Source organism: Salminus brasiliensis, chromosome 8 (assembly GCF_030463535.1).
Source record: "Salminus brasiliensis chromosome 8, fSalBra1.hap2, whole genome shotgun sequence".
NCBI lineage: Eukaryota > Metazoa > Chordata > Actinopteri > Characiformes > Bryconidae > Salminus > Salminus brasiliensis.
Genome location: NC_132885.1, coordinates 9,997,244 through 10,017,238, shown reverse-complemented (window position 1 = coordinate 10,017,238; position 19,995 = coordinate 9,997,244). Strand labels below are relative to the sequence as shown.

Genomic DNA, 19,995 nt, shown 5'->3' with positions numbered 1-19,995 from the left:
TTAATATTGGGAAGCAATGACTGCAATATGATTACAGTGTAATAGAACACCTACACTTCTATGCAACATTCAGAGCCCTCTAGTGGTGGGACAGAGAAGCTAACCTGTTATATGATTGCCTTTACTGGGCATGAGAGGAGAGTGTGCTGGCTAATGGAGTTCTGTGGAGAAGATCAGTACGAATGATAAACCACCACGGCGTTGATATCAAGGGAAAAAGAAACTTTATTTTTTCTCCTTTTACAAAACATTTCAAAGGTAACCTAACCTCAGTAGTTTAAAACTAATACAGACCTGCAAGCAGCGAATTATCCAATATTAAATAATTACTTTATTACATTTCCAAACAGCATAATTTACAGAAGCACAAACAGGAAGGGCCCTTGTTTTTTTGCTGCTCTAGTACAACGAAAAAAAAGAGAAAAACTGTATATGAACAAAGAAAACAAGAATAAAAATGGATTTGTGTGAATCAGGCATCAGCGAAAGTAAACGCCTGCGATGAGTTAACACGTGTTATTGGCATTACATGTGCAAATACGGTACGCGACTTTAATGAGGACAAGAAAATGCAATGCAGTGCCGTGTAATGATGGACAAAGATGATGAATGAAAGCGAAAAGCAGTTTAGAGAGAAAAACAACTCCGAAACACGTTTGCATTTAAAAGTTCATTGCATCATCGCAGTCCTAGCTGAATGACTTTATTGCATTTGTAATAATAATCATATTTAAATCAATAATATTAACAAGAATAATAAAGAAAAGAGGTGGTATACTGTCTCCCTTGGCAAAGCTTGAAGCTTCTTGGAAGTGTCACAGTTCTGAAGCATGCTGTGAGAGTATTATGCTTCTGTACAGTGAGCTACAGTACTGCACGTTCTAGACCAAAACAGAACAAATAGAACATTCCATACAAAGAGTACAAGACACAGTCTTGTTGAGACGTACAATCTAACGTAACTGCAATGAATTAAAAACAGCCTAAGACACTGACACGAAGTCCTACATTTCAACTCAACTCAAGTGCAAAACAGAACGGAACCGAGAAAAAACAAAAAAACAAGAAGAAGAAGAAGAAGCTACGACTAGAACGTAGAAGATCTCAGGCCCTGTTCACACCTGCCATTAACATACGTCCTGGGTGGTCCAATCGTAAGTGGGCGGCACAAAGTACAGGTGTGAACGGGGTACAGTGCGGCTCGAGGGCGCACTGTAATCCGATCCCTCAAACCACATTTAGAGGTGGTCAGAGGAGCATATGAACACATTGTACATTGCCAAAGTGTCTCGATGCGTTCCTCACAGCAAAGTCCCTGTCCCAGCCGGGAAATATACGTAATAACCGTGAGACCACACCATCCAGCATCCCCACGAGTTAGCTGAGCACGCTGTAATAACTAACTAACTAATGGATAAAGGTGATACTGGTGTCTGGTGCACAAGTGAAGCGAGGTGCCTCATCTCCATTAATTAATTACTAATGGTCACAGGTGAAGCAATGAAATTGGCAGGTGTAGACTGCTTTGCATTTTGTGATTTGGGATCAGATCACCTGAGATGCATGTTAATGCCAGGTGTGAACAGGGCCTTAGTTAACGGCAATTTTAAAGCAACAGTGTTATCATCTCGGCCATGTGCGCCACTGTCCTAAGATGATTGTGGGCATACCGTTAAATGCCCCCCCCCCAAAAAAAAATAAGTAAATAACAAAAGCCGACAAGTTAATGAATAAACAGACTTTAGACTTGAACCTAATTACCTCGGAAAGTGGTGTGTGGTGGAGTAACATTCAGTTGCATATCTTTCGTGTTGTTCCACAGTGTGGTAGGGCTGCTTCAGTGTCCAGCAGGCACCAGACACGGCGTCGGAGTAGCTTTTATCTGGTTTTCTAAGGATTAATACATTTGTGGGTTTTCCAGATGCAGATTAAGCCTGAGCAATTTTTAGTAGCTTATTCCTACGGACTGTGTAGCGTCAGACTAGCTTAATACACAACGTAGTCTGAGTCTAGAAAACCAGGCCAGAAAGTGACCCTTCTTTGGAGCATGGAGTAGACATTTTGCAGCAAAATTTGGAGCGGTGTGATCATGAAAAGAGAGAGAGAGGCCAACTCTGTGGAAACCAGTTTAAAGACTAGCGAGAATGGTCAGCGCTGCAGAAATCAGGATTTAGAAATTACATTCAACTCTCAGCCTCAGAATCAGATCTCAGCAGATTTCTACGTAGAGGGTGAAACAGCTAGTTTATGAACACTGACAAAGTCTACTCATCTGGACGTGGGAAGGCGATGAACAACAGATGTAGGATGACCACCTTCGGGAGGACTGAAAGCGGCCAGAGTTAAACCTAAGGGATGTGATGGTTGGTCCATTCCAACCATCGAGAAAATGCTACACATGGCTCTGCAAGGGTCTCAACATGGAAGAGAACTCCAGATTAAAAACCGTAAGGTACTGGGATCTACTAGTGATGGTTCCACAGTGGAACAGCACTACTATAGGGTTATAGCTCTGTTTGTCTCCGCTGGTGTGCACAGTGAGTGTCTTAACACTGACATGATTGTGTCCAGTAAGACACTGATTACAATGTAGCTGTTATTAATAAAGATGTGCTTGTTCAAACACCTGATGTTCAGCAACGGTTCAGCACTTTCAAGAGGGAGACTAAGAAAAAACTGCCCAGCAACCATCAGTAGGTGTTTTGAAAACAAACCAGCCCCAGTGGCCTGTTTGAACCCTGGCTCTAAAAGCTGCAGCGGAGCTAAAGCAGGCTGATCCTACACTGATGGATGTGGGGCTGTATGGAGAAACATATTGCGATGCTGAAACGATGTTATCGCTGGCATTTGTTTTGCCTGTTGGCTCACATGTTAAAAAAGCTGTCAGGAGAACAGAGAACAACCTGTCGTCTGCATGTCAAGTAGTATGTAGGCACATGCGCGCCGTGCCCGATTGGATAAGCAATGGGGTTTTGGTGAAACGACTGGAGAGCAACATGTGAAGCAAACAAACACAAGGTGGTAACCGGCACATTTCCATACACACTCTTAAAATAAAGGTGCTCTAAATGGTTCTTTAAGCGGTGCCATAGAAGAAGTACTTTTGGTTCCATAAAGAACCATGTTTGGTAAATTGGTAAAGAACCTTTACATCAAGTGAAGCCCGAATGAGTCAGAGAGATCACAACTGGCTGTGCTTCCTCCGGGGTGGGTAGATGGCGCTCTCGCCCGTCATCACTCTTAAGCGATGTTGGCTGGCACAGGCGTCTGCCAGCTGGTGTGGTGAAGTATGGGACACTGCGCGTTCCTCCAAGCTTGTCGGCTGCCTGCCGTTGCCGTGTCGGCAGAGGTTCGAAAAGAAGAGGCTGGCTGGCTTGACATGTATTGGAGGAGACATGTTAAGTTCTTACCCTCCTAGTGTGGGGAGCACTGCTGGTGCTAGGGGAGCTATGAGTGGGTGGGTTAACTGGCAGTACCGAATTGGGAAAAAAGGGAAAAGTTGACTAATCACTAATTTTTACATCAAGACCTTTCATGAACTTTACTAGAAGACCTTTCTTTAGGCCGTTAAAGGGTTCTTCATACTTCATAAAGTCCCAACAAAAAGTCTAGGTCATTATCAGGTGCTCTTACAATGATGGACCTCATTGTCCCAAATAAGAATACTTAAGTGGGATTTAAGAAGACTGTTCTTCTTAAAGAGGAAATAACAGTTGGTGAAAAAGGCCCATGGTGCTTTATGCAACCAAACATGGTTCTTCTGTGGAATCACTCAAAGAACCATCTGATACACCTTCATTTTCCAAGTGTAAGGAGTGTAGGGAGACTCAATGAGGAGGGTGGAGAAACAGGACAGTTTATTATCAGCAAATCTCGGTTCACTTTCAAAGGTACCAGCAAGCGTTTATTTTTCTTTTTTTTTCATTTTCCACTTTGTAAGATATTGAAGACTGTTACAAAGATATTGTGTATGAAAATAGACTATGAACAAATTCTGCTTCATTCAAGTATTTATTCATTTGTAGTGAAGACTGAAACAGACCTCCTGACCATGCTAAAAATACCACAGTGAACACAAAAGCTGTCCCGCTCGGATCGTATGATTTTAACGCAGGCTCTTCTTGTTTGCATTTATTTTATTTCTGCTTTTTGTTGTTGTCAGCAGCTCTGAAAGTGAACGCAGAACTCAGGCTGATAATGGACGGTCTGTGTGTGTGTGTGTGTGTGTCATGCTGCAACGTGCTGCGATATCTGTGTAAAAATGCAAGAGTACAACAATGTCTGGGGGCAATTCAGGTGTGAGGAGCACTGCTGTCACTGCTACCTGCTGTCCAAGGTGAAAGCCTTTGGTAGCACTATGACAAACCAGGGGCCTGCTTGATTAGTCATTGGGGGTGTAACAGTATGTGTATTCGTGCATAGAGAATACATGGTGCGCAGTAAACTGGGGACGAAGCGTCCACATGGTGGACGGAGACAGATGAATGCAATGCAGAACCAAAGTATATAAAGTCCTTAAGCTGTTAAATGTTAGCGGGTAATGTTTGGATTTGCACAGGGTTGTGGGTATTCTGGTAAATGCAGTTCGTCTGTCTCTCCCCTGCCTCCCCTCTCGCTCTCTCACATAGAGATAACCACTGATATCTGGTCAGTGTTCCGTTCTTTTTTAAAGTAAACGAGTATTTTAAGGACATTTTGACCTTTTCCCAAATTATTTCTGAAATTGTATGAAGGTGCTGTGTCGGCACTGTTGGACAGTTTTAGAATTTGTGCGTGAGAAAATTATTAGTTGCTTTTTCCCCCCATCGTACCGAAGCGTGAGGTCTGATCCATGGTGCGAATCAAACCGTGACTTTTTTGTACCGTTACACCCCCAATAATCATGGATTCATTTTCTAAGGAAGTAGAACATGTTCTGACAGCAGCAGTGCAGATCTCACAGGAGAATATGGACTGGAGGGAAAAATAAACAAACAACCACAAACAAACAAACAAACAAACACACAAACAAACAAAAGTTCCATGAAAGATGTGAATTCACAGTGAATATCTATGGAAAAGAAGAAGAGCGCCAGTGAGTGACATGAAAGGTACTAGAGTGTCAAAAAAGTAAAGTGTCCTTGGAAAACAAGAGGTCAGGAGAAACCAGGGAGCATCAAGATAACAACGTGGGAACCAGCAGGAACGACATTGAACCGGAGAATTATTATTCTTATTTTTTTTTTAAATATGCAGAGATAATAGAATAGAAATTAGTGATAATCACTTAAAATACAGGAGAAATCGAGTACAGAGAAAGAGAAAACAAACTAGGTGCAATGCCATTGGCTCAGGGGTCATGTGATGCAGTGAAGGATGATAGGTAGAAATTAGAGAGTGCCCATTCCAGTGACTTCAGACGTCAGCCTAGAACAGTCAGGGGAAAAGGAGGGGGAGGGAAACAGGGTCAGGGAAGGCAGGTTGGGGTGGGGTGGGGGTGGGGAGAGATAGAAAAAATAGAGAAAGTAAAATAATTCTGAAAGCATTTTTGACACGTTTGTAGAAAATCGGCAGCTCTATCCACCTCGCGAGTAACCTCCATAGTTTTTTGTGTGGCTTTTTTTTAATCCATACAGTCCTGCATAATAATCATGCATTTGTATTTACTGATGCGATCGAGAACAAAACAGTCAAGCACCTGGAGAACGTGAAATAAAATCCCTTAAATAAAAAGCAAAACAAAAGAAACAGATTAAATTGAAATTAAGTTAAAGGAAGACAGAATCGTCACTGCAGTCTTTTCATTTCACAAACATAATCATTCAAGAACTGAGCTTTGTCAGGTATAATCAGACTCTGACTGCAATAAACCCTCCAAGCCCTCCCTTCTCGTCCCACCACTTGCTGGATGTTCACATCACTCTTCCCTGGCCAAAAGCATTGTTCACAAGCAATCAGATGTGCTCATTTTTTAATATTTTCCTTTTTTTAAATACATTTTTAAGCTTTCCTGCCAAGAGACTACACATCTGAATCAGCAACCATACTCAACTAATCTATCCAAGAGAAAATAATAAACACAGCAGGTTCCTAATCATTCAGCATGCCGAGACATTGCAGTAAAACACTACGGAACATGAAGAAAATCAAACCACAGTTTTGCCTCATATTTCATATTTCATCTTTTTTTTATTGTTTTTTTTTTTTCCTTTTTTTTTCTTTTTTACAGTAGCCTGCCTATACACGTTTATGTAGCTACCGCTGGAGGTCCACGGTAAGGACAGTAGGCTCAGGGGGGGTTGGGAGTTTTAAGGGAGTCTGGTACATAAGGTTAATAGGGAAACAGCTGCTGTTAGCTTCAGATAATGAGAGCAGTTTTGGGGCTTCAGGATGTAGTCATTGACGAAGGGTCATTCCACATGGCTGCCACGTCTCTGAACCTGCCAGCGGAATTGTGGGAAAGCAATATCCATTAGTATGTCCCCCGCTGCGGCTCTTGCAAGCCCTCACTGTCTCACATACACAAACACACACACACACAAACACCACGTACACCACGTATACATTTACACATCACAGGCACACAGCCCTAGAGCTAGAGCTGCTCGCTCACTTTCCATTCAGCACTTTGCAAAGACTACTTAGGAAACATGTCAGTGACAGCACGTGTGGCATCGTTGCGTTTCATGTGGGCTGCTTTCATCTCAGAGTGTTCTTGTGAGCTTTAGCAGTAATGTACAACACATGGAACCTGCCAGAGGCTTCTGTAGGTTAGGTTAGTTTAGCAAACGCATGAAAATAGCAAGAGCCCTGCAGCAGGCCCAAATGCTTGTTTCGAAAAGCCGAAGCAAAGCCAGATGCTTTATCTCAGAGCTGGTGGTGAGTGGTAAGTGGTAGGTGTGTGTCTTACCTTGCGTTGATGAGGTACTGCGCAAGGCTGATGTTGGCGGGGGTTCCTGTGATGGTGATCTGGCGCTCCGATGACCCTTCCATGGCATTAGCGATTTTGATCTGCGCTCCAGACATCTGACGGATCTCGTTGATTTTGGTTCCCTGGCGCCCGATTATGCAGCCTATTAGCTGGGAAGAAATTGCAGAGGCTCTTAAAAAGCAAAATCGTGTTTTGGGGAAAAAGAAGGACAGCTCTCTGGCAGAAGAGATGAATCACAGGGTGTCTGCTTGTCTGTAACTCCATAACTTCATAGTTATTACAGCTGTTTTGCTATGCATTTAAAAGTATATTGCATAATTACTTGATGACAAACACGTAAGACCTGCCAACTTGGTTATTAATGCAACAACACAGGATAGTTAAACATGCTTGGAGGAGAACGCTAACTGACAGGTCTATTAATGTCAGAGTCACCATCATTAGCTATAATGTGGGATGGAGAAAGGACCACTTTGCTTATCCAGCAACAGCTACAGATGGCTGTACGATTGCGGTTGACTGAAGCTGCAACCTTTTTTAATGGTAAAAGGGCTAAAAGCATGGGGAAAGTCACTAAAACAAGTTGGAATAAAATAATTGCAATAAAAAATAACTACAGTGCTCTTGTTACAGCGCTAGGCTAGGTTATGCTAGGTTATTATGGCTCCTGTGAGTCATCGCAGTGCCGTAAACCAGTCAATAAAAGCAGAGCAGACATTGTTTTCCCACAAGCCCACCATAAAAGGAAAAGTAACATGTTAATTCTGAGGCAAAATAACAGGGTTGTAATACAGAATACATGTATTTAAGGTAAATTTAAGGTACAAAAGTTTGTTTGGACGATCCATTTATACCCCAAGTACTGAGTATGCAGCTCAGGGCTGAGTGATTACCAACATGGGTAACCCCTTTCCATGGAATTCCAGCTCTAACGTGACGTATCGGAGCAGTGTATGCACTACACTGTGCAGTACTGAGGCTCTACAGGGTCTGAAAGTATAGTGCGTTAGCCTGTACTCACATCATTGGGAATGGTGAGTTCATGAGTACTGGCCGGGGGACTGGCATCCAGACCTGGGGCAGAGAGCAGACGAGGGTGGAAGAAGAGACCATGATAAACAGTACATCACGCACACACACACACACACACACACACACACACACACACACACACATGCACACACGCTCTACAACATTACCAACTAAGCCGGCCTGCACAGAACAGGCATATTACAGGTGCCAACAAGTTATTACACCTCTCTCAAGGTGTTGTGTTAATCATTATTGATATATTTATAAATTTAAAGGTGTTGAAAATCCTTTTTCCTACTTGGAATGTCTGACCTGGTCATCATCTCTGACATGCAAAAGCAATGCGCTGAGCATGGCAGTGCATGCAGAAACACTTCATTCGCATTCACCGGTTTGAATTGAGCATGCCAAACTCACCACAAACACAAGTGGCTGAGAAAAAAAAAAAACACCTACTCATTAAGCATGCCTGCAGTGCATAATTACGAAGGATGCATAATTCATCGATTGATGTTTATTTTTGTTCCGTCCTTCTTCTCTAAGACTGGTTAAAGAGGCCTTCCAAAATCAGCATGCAAACGCGCCGGTCTCCAGAGACGACCGCTGAAGGACTCATTCAATCATGTCATATAAAAGAGTGAACCTTCAGAACCCATGTAGGAAAAGAAGGAACCAGCCAGCACTATCTTTATTTAAAGACACCCTGGCTGCCTTTTACAGGATACTGATATACGAGTCTAATAAACGTTCCACAACAGTTTGAATAAAGTTTTATTCTCAACTTGAGATTGAACTGAGATTGAGGCTGTCCCGGTCCGCTCTAACGTAAACATACTCCCTATGTTTTATTTTCTTTCCTCACACTTTATTTATTTATTTGTTTATTTATTAAATTATTTAGTTTGTTTTAATGGATAAGGACGTCTCATCACTTCATTTCAGATTTAGCGTGTCTCATTTCTCTTCAATCTTCTGCACATAATTTTGGTTTTTCATCATGCATGTAAATGGAAAATAGGGTAACTCCGTAGTTTTTTTTGTCTATGTGTAAATACAAGGGTATGATGTCAACAGAGTCATTCAGAGTGAATTGATGTAAAATGCTCCATTTTTGAGAAACTTACAGAATTCTTAAAGGCATGAAACACTGTGATAGGGACCAGACATCCATAGAGTATAATAACTCTAAAAGCTACATCATAAAAAGCTATGACATGAAATGACCAGTCTCAAAAACATTTTTACAACAGTGTTTTGATGTTTTGGCTTAATATGCATAATTTAAAACACATTAATAGTAGAGGAGTACATGCAGGGCCTTTAGAGTGGTCCTTAAGGCAGGCATAGTTTTGTTTATGTACATTGACCCCTATTTTAACATCCTCAACACGGCATAGGAAATTAAGAAGACGTGTGTAGGGTCATGGGTGGTTCTCCATAGCAAATAAAATGGCGATAGTTGTTGTTTGGACAACATACCCACATACTTCTATATGTCCTTTGGCATCGATGTTAAGCATTTCATCCACTAGAGTTCTGAAAATCTTCCTTTTTCGTTGTGGTCATGTTTTACTTGAACTATTGAGAACATTTCAGAGAACATGCCCAAAATCGGACAAAACGACCACAGAGGATGGACAGAAGGCTCTGTCCGTATCCATATTTAACGTTGAGCATAAATAAGCCTTAACAGGCACTGTGAAGGGGTAGCCCTAGCCTGACCTAAAGGTTGGAGAAGTGGGCTTGGGACCAGAAGGTTGCTGATTTGATCCCTTGGACTTGCAGGAAGCAGGCTTGGGACTGGAAGATTGCTGGCTCGATCCCAGGGACTGGCAGAAAATGGGGGCACAAGGAGTAAAGGAGCAGCATCTTCGCCTCCCTCAACACTCCAATCGATCCTCGGGCTCCGCTGGGCTCCCTAGGCTACCACTCTGAATGTGTGCTTTCACTGCCTCAATTCACTAATGTGTTCACTGACATGCCCATACATGGGATTCACACATAAGTTGTCTAGTTTATTGCTGTGCAGTGGCTGTAAAGTGTGTGTGTCTAATTCTGAAGAAATCTGAGTTTCTCTATTAAGCACATTTGACATCAAAGCCCTGAATGACCGAATTTTACAGAAATGTTGAAAAATCGTGGAATTACCCTTAATGTTAAAAAGCAAGCTACATCAGTGTCTACACCTCAGCTATGCTATGGCTCTCAGGCTATACATTCTTCTAGTGATACTCTGTATCACTTTCATTAGAGCATCTGATAAATGAGTAAATGTAAATGTTCTCTTCTGTCAAAAATCAAACCAATAAATAAATGATATATTAAAAAAAAAAAAGCAATTAAAAAAGGTTGAACAAAAACAAAAGGCCACAGTTAAGTGAACAGCAACCACCAGGGGCATGTCATGAAGCGTGACACAGAGAGAAAAGGAAAAGAGAGAAAAAAGAGAGAGAAAGACAAAAAGAGTGTTTCTACAGGTACAAAGAGAAGGACACTTTGAAAGGGCTCGTGGGTACGTACCGGGGAAAGCAGGGGTGGTCTGTCCAAGGGGGGTAAAGGGGGTTTGCTGCATAGCCAACTGGTGGAGCTTGGTCAACTGCTGAGGGGGTAGGAGGGACAGTAGAACTAAGAGGTTATTGTTATAAACACACAGGTCACACCGAGAAATCAAGAAACTAAAACTAGAATAAAGAGAAGACAAGGAGAAGAAGCCATGGCACACAGTGGTGGAAAAAAGAGCAGTAGAGAGAAGAAGAGAAAGAGAGCCAAACGATAAACTTGAGTAGGACTTGGCCTGACGTGGTGAGTGAGACTGTGCATGCTTTTGGAGAAAGCTTACTGCTCAGACAGAGTCAGTTGGGCTACTCTAGTATGAATGATGAAGTGAGTCTAGAATGTCTAGCGTGTTTATGTAACCCCTGAACCTGAAGGTCGTCCTCTAAATTGGCCTTTAAGACACGTACTTGAACCCCTCGTGACTCATTTTCCATCCGAACTGTACGCAGATGATTGAGAGAGGGAACTTACAGCCTTTCTTCACTCTCTCCAACCATCACTTTCTTATTCTTATAAAACGAGAGGTTGCGATTAGTCCCCCATCATCCCTCATGGACATCAGCTCTTGCTGAGACTGATGCAGAGGGCTGCGTTTGTCCTCTAGAGCTGAGTTTAAGTGCGGGTGAAGAGGATGCCCGAGCTCTATGTGAGTGATTGTAACGTCACCCAATGCCTCCCTCAGCATCAATCACTGCCTATCCTGAGCGAGACGAACTGACACGCACTATGTCACCACATGCTCTCATGATTGAGACTGATTCATTCCGATTATTAATGGAGATGATGGCGCTCTTGCTGACCTAGGTAGGCGTCTGCCATTTACTTATGCAACCCAATCTGTTTGATCAGGATTATTATAGTGTTTACACATGATTATCATTGACTGTTCATTACTAAATATAAAGCAGAAGGTGAAAGTGTTCATTTTGGCAAGATGGATATTACAATATAACACCCATCACTTATCTGTTTCCTGCATTACGTCTTCATATGTACTGGTAAAATCCAGAGTAAAGGGGACGTCTGCCCGTTTTCTGCATATTTCAGTTACTGAGACAGAAAGGAAGTCATTGATTGTGGTCTGAGGTCAAATGGTGCACTGTGGAGAAACTTACTGATGAATAGTTGGGATACGGACCAACAAGTGGGAAATGTTTAAGGTAAAGCTGCCTCACAGTTTAATTATATGAAATGCTTACAAATACACAGAACCATTGTTGTTATATATACACATGTGGACTCTATATTTATTTCCATTTATTTTTTAATTTTTATGATGATGTTTGCCAATTGTTTTCTTACACATGTTCATGTGATCAGTATGAATTGCTCCTCGAAGATAAATAAAAACTAAAGTTGAGTCAAAGTAAAAGTGTTTGGGTAAATTGCACTGGAAAAATACTACATTACGCCTTTATTTATTGATCACTCTTGTACTATTGTCAATATTACATACCTTCACTGTCCAGTGAAAAACATGTATCTCAAAAATGGTGACTTTACATGAGAAGACAGAAACGTCCTTAACGGCCAAGGTAAAAATAAGGGTATATATCAAGTAATTTAGAGCATTTCTATTGGTCCATTCATCATGAATTATTTACACAGTGTACAGAGCAGCCACAGGGTTCAAACCATTATTAAAATGTTTTTCATTGAACAGCAGCAATTTCCAGAATGCATATAGTTTCAATGTAAATAAAACATTGACAAAAGTCAACAAATTCATTAGAAAATGATCCCACTGTCAACAGGATAAAGAAAACAGTCAGTCAGTTTCTCCACAATGCACCACATAGTAAAAAGAACTGAGTCAGGCCAAGCTAAGATGATGCACTAACTGATGACAGCATTTTCTCAGTTAACTCTGCTGAGTTTAGTCAAAACTCACATTGTTTGGTTCTGCATCTGCACACGTTACCAATACATATTGAGTTGAGACTCAAACTCATTAGTAAATGAGCTGCAGCTGAAACTGCTTAAATATTGTAACGTTAGCCTGACTGAATCATATCAAACCAATTTTTAATGACTTTGTTTACATCTCAACCACTAAATTATGCAGAGATTTTATTTACGCCTACTATTATAAAGCCCTGGACCAAGAAAGCCAAAAACCCTCCCCTAGAAAATGACAACTACTGCGGCTGTGTCATTTTCCAACTCTCTAGGCCAAGTCCTAAGAAGTCTGGTCCACAACTCAGGTCGGGCTCAGGTCGAGAACAATTTCAGATTGTAATGAGACAAAAATTACACATCAGAAATGTCATATTAATATTATTGGTTAATATTAATAGAGGTCCAAGCTGAAAAACTACAGAACCATGCAGACAGCTGACGGTGCTGGGTGGGGGGTGGGGGGAGGGGTGTCATGGACGGGGCTGGGAACTCACATCTGGATGTGGAATGGCATATTGTCCCTGAATTGTGTAAGCCTGTGGGTGAGAGAAACAGAGAGAAAATCAAATTAACACCTTTTGCCAGCAGGCTATTAAACAGTCAACTGATTCCTAGTCGCTAGAGGCCTTTTTAATATTTTATACTTCATCTCAGCGCTTCAAACATTGTTAAGGGTGAATAATTCAAAGGCATAACATCAAATTCGACATCTTTCATTAATTTTCATCTGTGTTTAATTCTATCTATATATATGTGTGACATGCGAGTTTGTTGTGCCGTGCCTTTCTGTAACCTGCTTTTGAGAAATGTGACACTAATGATTATTTTATAGGCTCTGAACTGCCAGACTTCATTCAAGAGGCCACCTATAATTAATGGCTGCTTGAAATGGAGTGTGAGAAAGTGGCTAAGGTTGAGTAAGTGGAATAAGGGTGGAAAAACGGCGCAATTCTTCATCTAGCTGTTAGAATATTGAGGAAAATATTAAGACTCACACACTGTAGAATCATGTTGGTTAATGAATGAGCTGGAATGACTTGCCTGACAAACTTGCCAGATACAATATCCCTTTAATATTTCTGCCTATTTCGCTTGTGTCCACTTTATTTTTTTGGTTCCTCGTCAGTTCAATAAACACCTCTGCACATTTCCCCCTCCATACAAACCTATCCATCATATTTAGCATAGCCATAATTGCTTTGCATTCATTTTAGGCATATTAAAAGGATATGATATCTATTTCTAAGGGGAGAAGAGAACGGCATAACGGGACCTTGCATGTTAGACGCCAATGAGGAGCATTACATATCCATATAAACATGACTTGCTATCCCCATGACAGAAATACATGCTGGGACAACGCTGCTGAGAGTGCCAGTACTATTTTCAGCCAATAGAGAAATATTTACACCTGTGCCATCACTGTCTGCATTAGGGTTGGGTGGTATCCTCTCGTTTTCATACGGCATACCTTCATTCAAACACTAGTGTGGTATACGATATTACCGATAGCGAATAGTCCTAAGATTACGCCGTTGTAGAGGCATCATGTACTGCAGTTTTTTTCAAAAGTGGAAACCGTTGACGTAAACGTTCAGTTTACTTGCTTGCTTGGTCACAAATGAAACACAATTTTAGAACAACCATTCAATAGATGTTAAACAGTTAGTCTGACATCAACTACAAACTTTGAACTGCAGCGAATCAGGAAAGAGAAGCTTGTTAGAACTGGCTTAGAAAGCGTCATGACTTTCTGCTCTCTACAGAACACACTCAAGTCTGGCTGACAGAAACCCCACTAAGAAAGGTCTAGACGATCATGACCTAGGCTTTTGTTAGAAGGACACTAAACTCCAGTTTGCAACTAACCTCTAAGCAATCTCAGATCACGGCTTTTGCTTCCCTTATAGCCCTGTGTGGAATATTATTACAATGAAAATCTCACAGGCACCCTTCTTTTAGCTCCTGGCTCTCAAAGTATACTTTGCGTGGATCAACAGACAAATTTACTTCTTATTGGAAAACCTTTACTGAATATTTTGAATCTCTGTCAGACTTCCCCACATACTAATTATTATAGGAATCACAAATGACTGCTACATACTAAGGTTTATAAATATAAGGTAGCTTTGGGATGACAAAAATACCATTTTATTTACAAATTGTTGTATATGTTGGATTTTTGTATTTTCTGCTCTGTATATATAGAAAACATAGGTTTAAATACTATTTGTGACTGTATACTCTGTCATCTCTTAAAATGTCAGTTGCTGTAATGAGTATAGGAAGGGTGGGGGGATGTTTGTTCATTGTATATTGTAAAATGTGAAAAGTCAATAAATAAAAGTAAAAAAAAAGAATAAATAAGGACACCATTGTTAGTGGCCCACTTGCTAAGCTAAGCTTTGCTTATCTAGCTCAGCCAAATATCCACTTTTTGCCACATGGCACAGCGCAGCTGCTGTTGACCAACTGCTGAGGGACAAACACAAGTGTTGATGATAAAAACTTGTGTCAAAATCTACGACAAAATCTAGCAACTGGTGTTGGAGAGACAGAAAGTCATAATGTGGGAGGTTCTGTCACGTTCGGACTTGTAGCCAGTTAACTAGGAAAGGGTCTTGGACAGAGTAACTTAACAGCCGATATTGACTGTGTTCTGGGCATTGCTGATCCGTGGTCCTAACTAAACTTACATTCCTTTAACCAACACAGCGCATTGATAGGAACCACGTGCAGATATCAGAGCTTCATTTTCTGCTAGATGTGCTTTTTGGATGTGTTTCCATCTCTGGCTACGACTGTTTTCAGGTACACTTAGCAGGCTGGTTCATTCAGGTTTGCTTGCTCTCCCAAGTATTACCATTATACCACCCAACCCTAGTCTGAACAGAGAACTGCTTCTTCTTACACAGCTATAAATTTCAAAACACTGCTTCTATGTACTAGTAGAGGATAAGCTAAAAACAGAGAACCTCTCCTCAGCACGAGTCTAACAGCAAGCCCCATCATTTTCTCTTCCTCCCCCTGTTCTGTCCCTGAGCCAAGCAATCCCCCTGGCTGGGGCGGCACGGTAGCATGCGTGTGAAAAGGTGAGAAACCTGAATGCACTAACAGGCAGTGGCTGGTGCTGCAGTAAAAGGCTGAGATTGGCTGCGGACGCCGCCAGCGGGTCGGCTCTTACCTGGCCACCTGAAAAAATGACGGGGGTGGAGGCGGGCTTTGGGCGGTAGGGAATGGTGGCACCTTTCGGTGGGGACTAGCAGAGGGGAAGAGGGAAGAGGCGGACACAAGGTTAGACCCAGAGAGACAGAGAGATAGTGAGTGTGTTGACAGGTGTGTGTGTGTGTACAGGTGTGAATTGGTGTTGTGGGTGTATTATGTGAATGTACACAGCAGTGCTGCAGTGCCTGATGGATAACCTCTTAATAAACAGCTCTGCTTGTTCATTTTTGTTGCTTCATGTTTAAGAGACACTCCCTTCTCCTCTCGTTCTGCCCATTTTCACAGTAGTGTACATATTTAATAATTCCTGCTGTTTTATGATATTTTAACCTAGATTGTCAAACTTTACCTTTGCATAGTCAAATAATAAAGATTTGTGAACCCCAAACCCTGTTGTGTCTGCCTTCAAAAGCAAAACCCACATAAGTAAAACAGAGCTGTAAAAATGGCCAATTCAAAAACTCCAAATCTGTTAAGTCACAGTCCTGGCTCATTTCATTTACACCCCGAAATGTACATACACCTATCCACTAGAGAAAGCTTTTCGGGGCCAACAAAACAAAAATTTGGAAGCAAGGCTGAAAAAAAAACCTTAAAGCTAGTAGACAGGCAGACTGGACTGCAGTGGGAAGCCGATGATGCTATTCGGCTGGCCACAGAGAGCTGGCTGTGTGTTGCGGGGAAGCTTAAGACGCAGCTAACCCTTCCAGACCCTACTACAATATCTTCTACAGTATCTTCAACCAGCTTCGACTGGCCAACTGAACACCAAAAGGACATTGAGAGAATGGCAACACTATCTGGTAAGACTTGGGAATAGTAAGTAGTTTGTATTAGTTCTTGTTACAGTGATAGGTTAGGCTAGGCTAAGCTTGGTGATGTAAACTAGTCAGTAAAAGCAAAAATCTTTATTTTTATTAGCCCTCCATAAATAGAATTCAGAAGCAAAATAACAGGGTTGTAAAACCACAACTGAGGATTTCTGCCCCAACCACAGTCACATACTCACGGTTTATACATCAAGGTACATCTTAAAATACTTAATATCACTTAATAGCTTATATTACACTAAATCAGATTTAATTAAACAGTATTCTGTTCAGTGTAAAGGTAAGAAGACTGTCCTACATAAACAGAGGTTGTGTATTAATCTTGCTAACATGCTATTTCATTTTAAATGAGTTAAAATGCTTAGTTATGTCTCTAAATCTAAATCTGATTGGATGATATTGAACACTTGACTGTACAGTGTTTTGGATAAACTGTACTGTCTCCACTACAAGTCTCTGATAACAAGAGGCAGCTGCTCCAAACATGCAGTAAAAAGGACAGGAAGGGTTCTTGGTATCAGGTGGGTGGCATGACTTTTCCTTTTTTTACTTTAAAGGCTTTACTTTGACCTTCATCAGAAGATATTCTGATAACATTTTAAGCAAATCTGAAAACAAGGAACACTAAAAACAAATAAGTCAACAAAGAACACCCCCACCTTCAAAATTTCAGTTTAACCCCCGCCGTAGGTACAATGTAGGCATGCTGGCGGCCAAGTGCATGTACAGGAGAAGGGTGATGAGTCAGACAGGAGAATAGAATCATCTAAGAAACTGGATCAGCTGAAGAAAAGCATTCCCCTACCGAAACACACAAACAGCCTATCGTTCTCCGCTCTCTCTGTCCCTCTATTTCCATCAATTATTTGCTCTGTCTCCTGCTTATTATCCCTTCATTTGTGTCTAATTTGTATCTGCAGTGTTCAACGTTTGATGCCTTACCCAGAACATCTGCACTGTATGTTCACCTTAGCATCACCCTCAGTGTTGTACATCCACTGCTTGTTACTCCTCTGTACATGCGTCACGTAACTGCATGACCTTAGGGAGCTAGGCCCTAACAAACCGGACCTCTCCACATCTCTCCTGCTCCCTTTCTCCTCATTCTGTCTAAGCAAACACCAGAAATATCAATGAGAAATCAAGGGGGGATGAAAGTCGAAGGGAGATGCGCAATAAAAGACATCCCCAGACGCAGAGAGAGCTAAAGCATGTCTACATAAAGGAAGTGACTCTGCCTCTGTCAGTGCATTGATTGATGTGGCAGCATCAGGTCGGAGTTGGAACAAGAGCTGAGAATGAGAGCCATTCAATACTGTCCTCGTCAAAGCCCCCTGTTCCCCTCGGCACTCCTGTGGGCCCGCATGCTACTGCTAGACCGGAATAACACTGCAAATCGATAAGTGGAGAGAGAGGGAACCAGCACATGGGCCATATGTGTCTCATCAAAGTAACGGTAAACAACACAATCTCTCCAGAGGGGTCAGAGATAGATGTGTTAGATAAGCTGTTATGATTGCTCAAATTCATTCGATAACTCGATTTTAAGAAGATAACTGATTAAAATGAATCTTCTCGATGAGCTGTCTTTGTTGGTTTGGATTTTATTGTTTTATTTTATTGTAGTCACCATCACACAAAATCCTTGTATCTCCATTTTTGCCATTTATAATCTTTTGGCATATCTGAATCTGAATCTGGCTGTTGTTCTTTATATTGTGTCAATATTTCATGATAAATGGACCAATAGAAATGCTCCAGAATGCTCCTTCTTCTGTAAAGTTACCATTTTGGAGTTACAAGGTTTTCGCATGACAGCGGCAACATACAGTATAATGTAACTGACAGTAACTTGCTTTGCCGTTAGGATATTCACAGCAAATAAAGTCACTAAAGTCTGTGTGAGACTCCATCGTTATCTTGGTGTGCGTGTCAGTGGTATGTGGAATGAGGGCACTGGTTCAGTGTGTATGTGATTGTGCATTAGCTGTCTCAGAGGCTTTGTCTGACCACACTGGCCACCTCACTGTACCTCCAGCATGACCACACATATCTGTTTGACACACTGGATGATGGCTTCAGGGGTGCCCGAGATTGTCACGGCGCGCTCTGTGGAGTTGGGCAGCATGTCTCCAGCAACCTGCACCTGAGCTCCTGTGGACTGGAAAGAGATAAAGAGCATCACATGTGTGTAGAAACACACACACACACAGACACACACACACACACACACACACAGAAAACATGACAAACATGCATAGGAAAAAACATGTTAATACTCCAAGGTCCCCCTATGATGTAAATACCTTAAATTATTTTGTATTTTTTTTTTTCCTTTGTCAAATTATATCATTTAAACAGCTAATAACTATCTATAGTTCTACTGAAGGTGTAGACTCTACTTTTTCACTTTTTTGTACCGGCAGAACCGAAGATATTTGATAATTTGTTGCGGAAAGGAACATCCTTTACAATTTTGTCATGTTTTTGCAATGTAATGCAACGCCATTCCATGAAATGTGTGCCATGTGCGTCCACTATGTTTGAGGAGATGCCTCAAGCTCAAGAAGTGTGCCAAAGTGTGTTTGCAAAGCTAACAGCTATTAATTCAAGTGTTTGTGTTTAGTAATGTCTAAGCTTAGAGGTATCCTTTAAATTATTGGTCTATTCTAACTAGCTAAGGCTTTTCTTGGGTAAATAGCAAAGCACTTTGTAAGTCGCTCTGGATAAGAGCGTCTGCTAAATGCCATAAATGTAATGTAAATGTTTGTGGTAACATTATATATGAGAAACATACTATTTCTACTCATTTTCTTATGAGTACATGGTCATTTCCTCAATATTGACCAACATGACATCTGCGAAACCAAAACTTTTTTTTTTAATCAAACCTTTATTAATTTCAAGTTCATATATGTGTTCTTACATAAGATTTATTTATTCAAGAAGTTTTCATGATTTGATGATGTGTGCGCTATAAGCAAAAATGCTTTTTATTAAAATGTTAAATATTAAAATGCTATTTATGCAAAGAAAAATGATATTTTAGTTGATTGGAATCTGTCAGGTCAAGTTGGAAAGGATTCTTTGAAGAAAACTATTCATCTTTTATGTTGTGGATTTCTGAAAACAATAAATCCATAAACATGCACCTGTTTTGTAGAATGACTTGACTAATTATGTAATTACACAAGTATGTGACGCATACTGAACATACAACGGACATCTAGGGTTAAACTGGCATACTGTCACTCATCAACATGAAGAACACATACCCAAAAAAGCCCCACACACTTAATCAACACGTGTCAAATAAACAAGACACAGTCACCAGTGAGACCTAAACAAGCACTCACAAGTGATGCACCACACAGCTGGTTACTAATGAGAGCTCTTTAATGACATCCTAGAGTTTTTGGCCCTCCTGGCTGGATGCTCTCAGTGAGCCATATCCAAAAGTGATTATTTAATTAAGTTAATTAAATTGTCAAACAACTATCTGCAAGAAGTCTGTTTAGATGTGCTGGCTGAATTTAAATGTAT

At 41.1% G+C, this 19,995-nt stretch overlaps 1 protein-coding gene across 10 annotated transcripts in view; it reads right to left on the bottom strand.

Moving 5' to 3' along the window:
- Positions 1-239: 239 nt before the first annotated feature.
- The window catches only part of pcbp3 (poly(rC) binding protein 3), a 96,698-nt gene continuing 76,942 nt past the window's right edge, over positions 240-19,995 (bottom strand). For 2 of the 10 annotated variants that reach the window (XM_072685545.1, XM_072685546.1), the window contains exons 10-16: positions 18,485-18,613; positions 15,513-15,656; positions 12,892-12,933; positions 10,463-10,541; positions 7,932-7,984; positions 6,890-7,059; positions 6,239-6,419 (exon numbers count right to left, since the gene is read on the bottom strand). In XM_072685545.1, the coding sequence (XP_072541646.1) occupies positions 6,365-6,419; positions 6,890-7,059; positions 7,932-7,984; positions 10,463-10,541; positions 12,892-12,933; positions 15,513-15,656; positions 18,485-18,613 (672 nt within the window). In that variant the 3' untranslated portion in view covers positions 6,239-6,364. Of the gene's footprint in view, positions 5,407-6,238; positions 6,420-6,889; positions 7,060-7,931; positions 7,985-10,462; positions 10,542-12,891; positions 12,934-15,512; positions 15,657-18,484; positions 18,614-19,995 lie in introns of those variants that run through there. The other 8 variants (XM_072685548.1, XM_072685549.1, XM_072685552.1 and 5 more) reach the window with 8 other exon arrangements.